General features: G+C 43.1%; 1 protein-coding gene across 6 annotated transcripts in view; it reads right to left on the bottom strand.

The window, feature by feature from the left end:
• The window catches only part of CCL28 (chemokine (C-C motif) ligand 28), a 49,487-nt gene that overhangs the window by 14,829 nt on the left and 25,180 nt on the right, over nt 1-9,478 (bottom strand). For 4 of the 6 annotated variants that reach the window (XM_010832795.1, XM_010832797.1, XM_010832799.1 and 1 more), the window contains 2 exons: nt 7,235-7,361; nt 3,094-3,814 (listed from right to left, as the gene is read on the bottom strand). In XM_010832795.1, coding sequence (XP_010831097.1) covers nt 3,622-3,814; nt 7,235-7,361 — 320 coding nt within the window. In that variant the 3' untranslated portion in view covers nt 3,094-3,621. Of the gene's footprint in view, nt 1-3,093; nt 3,815-7,234; nt 7,362-9,478 lie in introns of those variants that run through there. The other 2 variants (XR_824627.1, XM_010832796.1) reach the window with 1 other exon arrangement.

The raw sequence follows: 9,478 nt of genomic DNA, 5'->3' as shown, positions 1-9,478 counted from the left end.
ATTTAATGTAACCTAGACAGCATATTGGAGAAGGCAATGGCACCCCACTCCAGTACTCTTGCCTGGAAAATCCCATGGATGGAGGAGCCTGGTGGGCTGCAGTCCACGGGGTCGCTAAGAGTCGGACACGACTGAGCGACTTCACTTTCACTTTTTCACTTTCATGCACTGGAGAAGGAAATGGCAACCTACTCCAGTGTTCTTGCCTGGAGAATCCCAGGGGCAGGAGAGCCTAGTGGGCTGATGTCTATGGGGTCACACAGAGTCGGACACGACTGAAGTGACTTAGCAGCAGCAGCAGCAGCAGCAGCAGACAGCATATTAAAAAGCAGAGACATTACTTTGCCAACAAAGGTCCATCTAGTCAAAGCTTTGGTTTTGCCAGTAGTCATGTATGGATGTGAGAGTTGGACTATAAAGAAAGCTGAGTGCCAAAGAATTGATGCTTTTGAACTATGGTGTTGGAGAAGACTCTTGAGAGTCCCTTGGATTGCAAGGAGATCAAACCAGTCAATCCAAAAGGAAATCAGTCCTGAGTATTCATTGGAAGGACTGATGCTGAGGCTGAAACTCCACTACTTTGGCCACCTGATTCGAAGAACTGACTCATTGGAAAAGACCCTGATGTTGGGAAAGATTGAGGGCAGGAGGAGAAGGGGACGACAGAGGATGAGATGGTTGGATGGCATCACCAACTCGATGGACATGAGTTTAAGTAAACTCTGGGAGCTGGTGATGGACAGGGAAGCCTATCATGCTGTAGTCCATGGGGTCACGGTGAGTCAGACACAACTGTGTGACTGAACTGAACTGAGATTTAATGTAATGTAAATTACATTATTTAATTTTTAATTTACAATACATTAATTAATATTGTATTTACATTACAAATTTAATGTAAATTTTTTAAAGTTTTTAGAACCTGAAACTTGAAGACGCTTGGACCTTCAAGCGTCTATGGGACTATGGGATCAAAAAAGAGTATTTAGTGCTATGGTCTGAATGTTTGTATCTCCTGAATTGGGTTTGATCCCTGGATTGGGAAGATCCCCTGGAGAAGGGAATGGGAACCCACTCCAGTATTCCTGCCTGGAGAATCCCATAGACAGAGGAGCCTGGCGGGCTACAGTCCATGGGGTCACAAACAGTTGGACATGACTGAGCGACTTAAATAAAAAAACCCTCGTACATTGAAATCTTAATTCCCAAAGAGGATGATATTAGTAGGTGGTGTCTTTGGGATTCCTTCCCTGTAACAGTGGGTCCAGAGAGCTCCCAGTCGTCTCCACCACGTGAGGACACGGAGAGGGAGGAGTCAGCAGTCTTCAGCTCAGAAGACAGCCCCCCCACCAAGACACTGAATCTGCCACACCACCATCCTGGACGGCCCTGCCTCCAGAACTGTGAGAAATAAATGTTTGCTGACTATAAGTCCCTCAGTCTGTGGTATTTTATTAAAGCAGGTGGAACAGACTAAGCTATTTAGGAATCATTTTCCTCAGGATTACCCATTTTATCGTATTATCATATTAAAAAGCATGATGGAAAAGCCTGTATTTTTTGACAAAATCTGTCTTTAAGTTGAAAAGAAGACACTAGTGAGGGAGATTTTGCAAAATGAAGGCCATGAACAGTGTGCAGTTTCCTTCACTGCCTTGCTGCTGCTGCTGCTAAGTTGCTTCAGTCGTGTCTGACTCTGTGCTACCCTGTAGATGGCAGCCCACCAGGCTCCCCGGTCCCTGGGATTCTCCAGGCAAGAACACTGGAGTGGGTTGCGATTTCCTTCTCCAAAGCATGAAAGTGAAAAGTGAAAGTGAAATTGCTCAGTCGTGTCCAACTCTTAGCGACCCCATGGACAGCAGCCCACCAGGCTCCTCCGTCCATGGGATTTTCCAGGCAAGAGTACTGGAGTGGGGTGCCATTGCCTTCTCCTAGACTCAGGTAAAACTGTCCGCAGGCATCTCTGGCCCTTTTGGAGCTCCAGATGCACAGATCTTTACCTGCATTCCTCCTCCTCTGCCCACCTCCAGGTAGGTGCCCACCTTCTAGGGTCCACTGCTGGGGCTGATGGGAGAACAGGAGACCTGGAGACCTGGGGACACGGCTTGTCCCTGCCACTTACCATGCGCCCTTGGGGAAGTCATTTTACCCCATAAGCCTCTGGTTTCCTCATTCAAAAATTAGAAATATTAATACAAAGCTCACTGATGCTAAATTGGTGTTCATGAGGAATATTAGACGGACTGTCGTTTGGTGATAGTTTTAGCCTGCATCAGGTTCAGCACCTCCGGGCAACTACCTAGGGGTGGCCCACAGGAAGAGCCAGACGCCTGACACTTGGCTGAGTGCACGCTCTGCTCCTGCCATCTGGTGGGTGTTTACGAAAACTACCTCTTATTCTACAGCCTCTGTGAGCAAGGAAGCCAAAAGATTAGCAGAGCCTTGGGGATCGACCCGCAAGGTGTGGTAAAGCTGTGTTAGGAATGAAAGGATGTAGGCTCCTTGTTTAGGAAACTGTGAAATCATCTCACACAGGACCCATCTCTGGACCCCTGACTAGTCTGCTCCAACAATTGACTGTAGGAGGCAGGTGGCTCCCAGAACAAACCAGGCTTTTTTGTTTTTAGCATCAGAATTTGTCAATCCAGTCTTCTGTGTAAAGAATGAACTTCACTGTTCACAAACTCTAAATAGTGCACTAGGAAATATGGAAATTCACATAGGAAGAATTCTTACCAAAAATGCTAAATCTGAATGTGATCCTGAAAAGTAGTTAGTTACTCAGTAGAGTCTTTGCGACCCCATGAACTGTAACCTACCAGGCTTCTCTGTCCATGGGATTCTCCAGGCAAGAATACTGGAGTGGATTGCCATGGCCTCCTCCAGGGGATCTTCCCAAGATGGTAAAGAACCTGTCTGCAATGCAGGAAACCTGGGTTCAATCCCTGGGTCGGATATATATGTTCATATTTCATATATACATTCATATATTAGAATATAAACATATATATGATTGTGGAATATGGACATATATATTATATCATATAGATGATTAAACTGCTGCCTTTTTTAGGTATAAAGCTGATGGCACTATTTTATAGAAAATGTCTTTATTCTTGACAGATGTCAAGTTGAAACACTAAAAAAATTTAGGAGTGAAGTGTCATGATGTTTGTAACTTGTTTTCAAAATGGTTCAGGAAAAAATTTTAACTTTGTATATATAATGTTTTATATATACATGTACAAGGAGAGAAGAGAGAGAAAAAACAAATATGGCAGAATATTAACAAGAATTAATCTAGGTAAAGGCATGCAGATGTTCGCAGTACCACTCTTTCAACTTCTTTGCAGATTTGGAAAACGTTATAGTAAAAAAGGTGGAGAAATTAGATCTGTATGTTGCTCCTCAAATATGTGAAGATAAGTATTCTCTTTTCACTTCATTTTTTCAGTTGAGTATATTACTGGCTACGTTTGCATCTGTATAGTTATCCCCTTGAAAAATATATTTTGTTTTGCCCTGTTGGCTCCCAATAGGGAAGATTCACATGATATTTTTATAACCAGCCACGGCCAGGTTCACTCAGCACTCCTCTGTGCAGCTTCATCTGTACCTTCTCTAATAAGGCGTTTTGTGGCCATGTGTTTCCTGCCTTTCCCGATGTGTCCCTTTACTGTTCCTCCTCCCGTGGTGTCTCTTCTTATGGCAAATGTTGCCTTTAGCCTCTTTCTTGGCTGCTTGTTCGTTCATCCACTGCTTAATAACGTGATTGTGCGGGCTGACACAGACTCTTCTGCGCTTGACATGAAGGCTGCCAAGAAGGGAAGAAAAAAAAAAAAATCACTGATAGATGGTACAAGTAAGTAAAAACTTAGTGAACTGGTAGGCAGTTCCCACTTTGGGACAGTGTGTGTCTGGACACAGACTGAATCCTAAAGCTGAGGACCACAAGGATGAATCTTTACTACCGCACTGCCTGTGGTTCCTCAGACATCCAAAGAAAATGGTAAAAGGAGCAGGAGAAGGAACTGGAGGAGGAGGGGGAGAAGGGAGATGGGGAGAGGTAGGAGGAGGGGGAAAGAAGAGGAGGAAAGTAGAAGGGAGAGATGGAGGGAGAGAAACCATGTGAAAACAATTCTCTGTCCTGACTCCAAGCACCCAACCAAAAAACCAATGACTTCCTCACTGCCCACCTTAAACACATCCTCCTCCATGAGGTTTTTCTAGATCCTCTCAGCTAAATGCCTCTTTTTTTCCTTCAGTCTCTGTGGCCCCTGGTTGCCTGTCTTCTGGCACTAAGTTTTCTCCATCTTTTATCTGAGTAGTTGTTTCAGACTCTGTTCTTTTTCTGTGGTGTTATGCTCCTTGAAGGAAGAATAGCCTGGAAGTCTCTTGAAAAGGCCTTGTTCACAGCAGGAATTCAGTAATTACTCATAGATATGAATTGAAAATTGTTCAAAAATAAGGACAATCTGCTTTTGTTTCAACAAAACAATCTTACTATAATATAGATATATACCATGTCTCAGAAATTGTTCTTGTTTTCATTTTTCTATTATGAAATGTTGACAATGGTGTAGGAGAATCCTAGAACACCATTCACAATTTCTGGTACCTCGAATAATTTCTTGTTACAAAAGACATGGCTTTTAATTCCCCATCAGATGTCATCCAGCTCTTATTAATTGTTGAAAATCCTGCTGGCTATATGTATACAATATTTCTGTATCTGGATAAATGGAAACCCCTCACCCTTCTCTTCGGGAAAAAACTTAGGTGGGGATAGAGATGAGGCTGCCGTTTCTCCGGATGACCCAAGAGGAAGCATCAGCTAATGTGGGGCCTTCTGAAATGGGAGGAAAAGTTGGGAAAGGCTTGAATGCACTTGAGCATAATAAAGCCAGCATGTGGGATTATTAATTTAAAAGAAGTGAGGCATCTTAATAGGAGGATAACACGTTCTCTAAGTGTATTAGATTTAGAGGTCTTCAAAAGAAAAACTAATTATCCCTATGGCCCATTGGCTTGACTTAAGCTATTACAGGAGAAAACTTGGCTATAGCACCAATATGGAGAACGAACAAATCAACAAACAAGAAAGAGCTGAAGTTCCTACCCTTTCCAAAGACTAAATTCTCTCCTTACCCTGTGGTGTCAGCAAGAATCCGAGCAGACACTCAGGGGAGAAGGACCCCACTGACAGCCAGATAAGCCCATTGGCTGCAAGGTAGAGAACTAGGACTCAAAGCCAGCATTGCTTGGGGAGTGAGGGGCCCCAGGCAGGGGCATTGGCTCTGGGGCTACAGGAGAGACCTGGATGGGGGAATGCAGACAGAGGAGCCAGGGAGGAGGAAAGCACAGGAACACAAGCAACACCTGCCATGTGGGATTTCAAAGGCCTGCTCAGTGGGGCCTCAAACCCTCAATGTAATACAAGCAGAAAAATCAGCTGCCAGAACATAGTGCCCTAACCCAAGATGTGCTGATGTTTTAAAACCCAAGTTTAAAGGCTGCTTAAACCTACACTTGCATCACATGTGTCTCCATCAGGATAAGGGGATAGTCTTTTTCACACTCCCTGCCCTCCTGCAGCTCCATAATATTCTGGTGGGCACTGAGCCACTCAGTTGTGAATTTCTAGGTGAAGAGTTTGATGCTAAGAAACCATTAGGCTGATCTCTCGGTTTTTTTTTTTTTTTTTTACACATAAGAGTAGCTAGTGACGGTCCAGTGGATTTTGAAGGAAGGCCCTGCTGTAGATTATAACTATCACTATAATTATAACTATAAAATTTATTTCTTTGCCCATTTCTCTAAGCACAACAGCCTTTCAACAACCATTTTTGAAAAAAATACTCAAGCCTCCCAAACAACTTTATTTAATAATCCTAAATTTTCTTCCTAATGGATAATGTCTGTATGATTCAAGAAGACTCAGCCCCCTTCCCAAGATATACAGCTTTGTGTTTTGTTTATGTGTAGAAAGAGCTAGAAACTCGTTAATGAAGTCACTATAGAGAAATTTTAAACAAGCAAACTGCTGTCTCAGACATCAGATATTACAGTGATTGTGTTAAGGGTGTGAAAAGAAAGGACCTATTTCTAGGCAGAAGAGGACAATGAAATAAATTTAGTGTGTTCACTGTGAGTTAAGTTGTATTAGTTAATTGAGATTAATAATGCATACTATTTCGGAATGCAATTTCAATGCTTGCAATGGTTTCTGCATCTAAAACACTTATCTCAAACCTTAAAGTCTTTATACATGTTCAAAGTTAAGGGAACTAATGTTCAAGAAGAGCAAATTAAAATTGAGATGCTGCTGCTGCTGCTAAGTTGCTTCAGTCGTGTCTGACTCTGTGCGACCCCATAGATGGCAGCCCACCACGCTCCCCCATCCCTGGGATTCTCCAGGCAAGAACACTGGAGTGGGTTGCCATTTCCTTCTCCAATGCATGAAAGTGAAAAGTGAAAGTGAAGTTGCTCAGTCATGTTTGACTCTTTACGACCACATGGACTGCAGCCTACCAGGCTCCTCCGTCCATGGGATTTTCCAGGCAAGAGTACTAGAGTGGGGTGCCATTGCCTTCTCTGAAAATTGAGATGAGATACCACTAAACACACTAAAATTAGAAAGACTGGGGCACCAAAAATTGGAAAACATTTTAAAAAACAACATAGTTAAGGGACTACATTTTGGATAAGTAAAAACATGTTCTGTAGTAAAACAGTTTGGAAACAGAGAACATTTAACTTTATATGTCAAATGTAAGGAAACACGAAAGAGATGACTTATCATGTAATCATGTAACTTATGATTACAAAATAAGACATAGTCCAATTTCATCTTACTTGAGACCAAGTCGTAACCACTCTATATCTTTCAGCTGTCTTGTCAGCACAGAGGTGTCAGATTTTCATTTGTTTTTTTTCATTTTAATTTTTTTCCCACTCAGAACATCCCTCGTTTGGCTGAGGAAAGTCACGCACATTGTCTGGTGACTAAAAGCGTTTCACCTTCACTGCATCACTGCAATGCAGGGTGCAGAGGGCTAACGTGGGGCTCTGGACATCCTGGTACTGACAGAGTGTGCATTCACACCACTCTCCCTGCTCTTGTTCAAATAATGATCTGTATGTTGGGTAGCAGGCAGAGTCTCCCCAACCTATGGTTCACTGGTGGAGAAATGGTCATTCTGCAGGTTTAGCCCTCCTGCCAAACAGCACTCACATGACAGCAGCCAAGTCACAATCCCCGTCAGCTCTCTGGATGCGACACATCGTCACTCTTTCCAGAAGCCTTCTGGAAATATGATGTGAAACCTCGGTGCAGCAGCTGGAGGCAATGGGAAGTATGGCTAAAAGAAGAAAAGAAAGAAACATGAAATCGTATGGTTTATAGAATACATGTTGTTCAGTTGCTAACTCAGGTCCAACTCTTTGCGACCACCATGGACTGCAGCATGCCAGGCTTCCCTGCCCTTCACCATCTCTCAGAGTTTGTTCAAACTCACGTCCATTGAGTCGGTGATGCCATTCAACCATTTCATCCTCTGTTGTCCCCTTCTCCTCCTGCCTTCAATCTTTCCCAGCATCAGGGTCTTTTCCAATGAGTCAGTTCTTTGCATCAGGTGGCTAAAGTATTGGAGTTTCAGCTTCAGCATCAGTCCTTCCAATGAATAGTCAGGACTGATTTCCTTTAGGATTGATTGGTTGGATCTCCTTGAGGTCCAAGGGACTCTCAAGACTCTTCTCCAGCACCACAGTTCAAAAGCATCAGTTCTTCAGTGCTCAGCCTTCTTTATGGTCCAACTTTCACATCTATGCATCACTACCATTGCTTTTCCTATGGTTTTACCATAGGAAAAATAATAGTTTTGACTATATGGACCTTTGTTGGCAAAGCAGTGTCTCTACTTTTTCATATGCTGTCTAGGTTTGTCATAGCTCTTCTTCTAAGGAGCAAGCATCTTTTAATTTTGTGGCTGCAGTAACCATCTGCAGTGATTTTGGAGCCCAAGAAAATAAAATCTGCCACTGTTTCCACTTTTCCCCCATCTATAGCACACTGGCCTGGCTTTATCTTGGAGACTCCAGAGAAACAGAATGTTAACCTGCTTGAACGAGGGGCAGTCACTTACTGGGGGCTTTGTGTTTGCAGACCACACAGCAGGACACATCTCTACCTTCCAGAACTCACACTGTATTTTGGGGAGATAAAACTAAGCACAAGCAAAGACATAAAGCAAGGGAAGATGAGGGCAGTGGGGTTGCGACCAGACTTGCTTGAAGAAGCAAGATTGATAGAGTGACCCAAAACTCAGAGGGGACCAACCACATGGGCCCCTGGAGCAAGTGTGAAATTAACTGTCCAGGAAGGACTTAACTGAATCTTTGAGGATTTGGAGGGATGGCAAAAAATGGAGAAGACTTGTCCAGGCTAAAGGAAGGGCATGGTCAAGAGTTCTGAGATAGGAAAGCACAGGGCACACTTAGGGAATAAAGAAAAATAGACCTCTTTGCCTGAACTAAGTTGCTGGGAAGCTGATGGATGAGGGATATGGTTCAAAAGATGGACTGACATCATACCATTGACGCCTTGAATGTTAGTCTAAGGAGGTTTATCTTTTTTGAAATGGAGTCCATTAAAGATCGAGAAAAGAGAAGGGTTTTAGAAAAATTTGTCTTGCAGTGATGAGCAAGTAGGGATAAGTCAGGTGTGATTAGGGCAGGAAGTCAAGTTAGGAGAAGCTTATGTGACCCAGATAAAAGGAGAAAAGGGCAACACAAATAATGAAAGGAAACCTAGTCCCCTACTAAAATGTGTATCCACAAATTCCTCCATGCTACCTGCACACAGTAGTCTATGCTCCCCATTCCTCCAAGTGGGTAATACATTTTCTCAAAAGTTAGAAATTATGGTCAACGGTGGCTGCCGGTGGCAGTCTTATAGTAACAGACAAAAGTTAGCCCCTAAATTAGGATTAAAAGAAATGATTAAAACCCCTCAGTGGTGTCAGCTCTAAGTCTCTGATCTTGGGAAAAGAAGAGATTATTAGTGAAAGAAACCAGGTTTGAAAAGCCATATATGGTATGATCCCATGTATATGAAATGTCCATAGACAAATCCATAAAGACATAAAGCAGATTAGTGTTTGCCAGGGGTGGGGGTAGGAGGGAATGGGGAATGACTGCTAACAGATACAGGTCTCTTTAAGGGGTGATGAAACAGGCATGCTGGAATCAAGATTACCGGGAGAAATATCAATAACCTCAGGTATACAGATGACACCACCCTTATGGCAGAAAGTGAAGAGGAACTCAAAAGCCTCTTGATGAAAGTGAAAGTGGAGAGTGAAAAAGTTGGCTTAAAGCTCAACATTCAGAAAACGAAGATCATGGCATCTGGTCCCATCACTTCATGGCAAATAGATGGGGAATCAGTGGAAACAGTGTCAGACTTTATTTTGGGGGG

The sequence above is a fragment of the Bison bison genome, unplaced genomic scaffold (assembly GCF_000754665.1).
Source record: "Bison bison bison isolate TAMUID 2011002044 unplaced genomic scaffold, Bison_UMD1.0 scf7180017862275, whole genome shotgun sequence".
NCBI lineage: Eukaryota > Metazoa > Chordata > Mammalia > Artiodactyla > Bovidae > Bison > Bison bison.
Note: the sequence above shows the minus strand (reverse complement) of the source record. Positions and strands in the feature narration are given on the sequence as shown.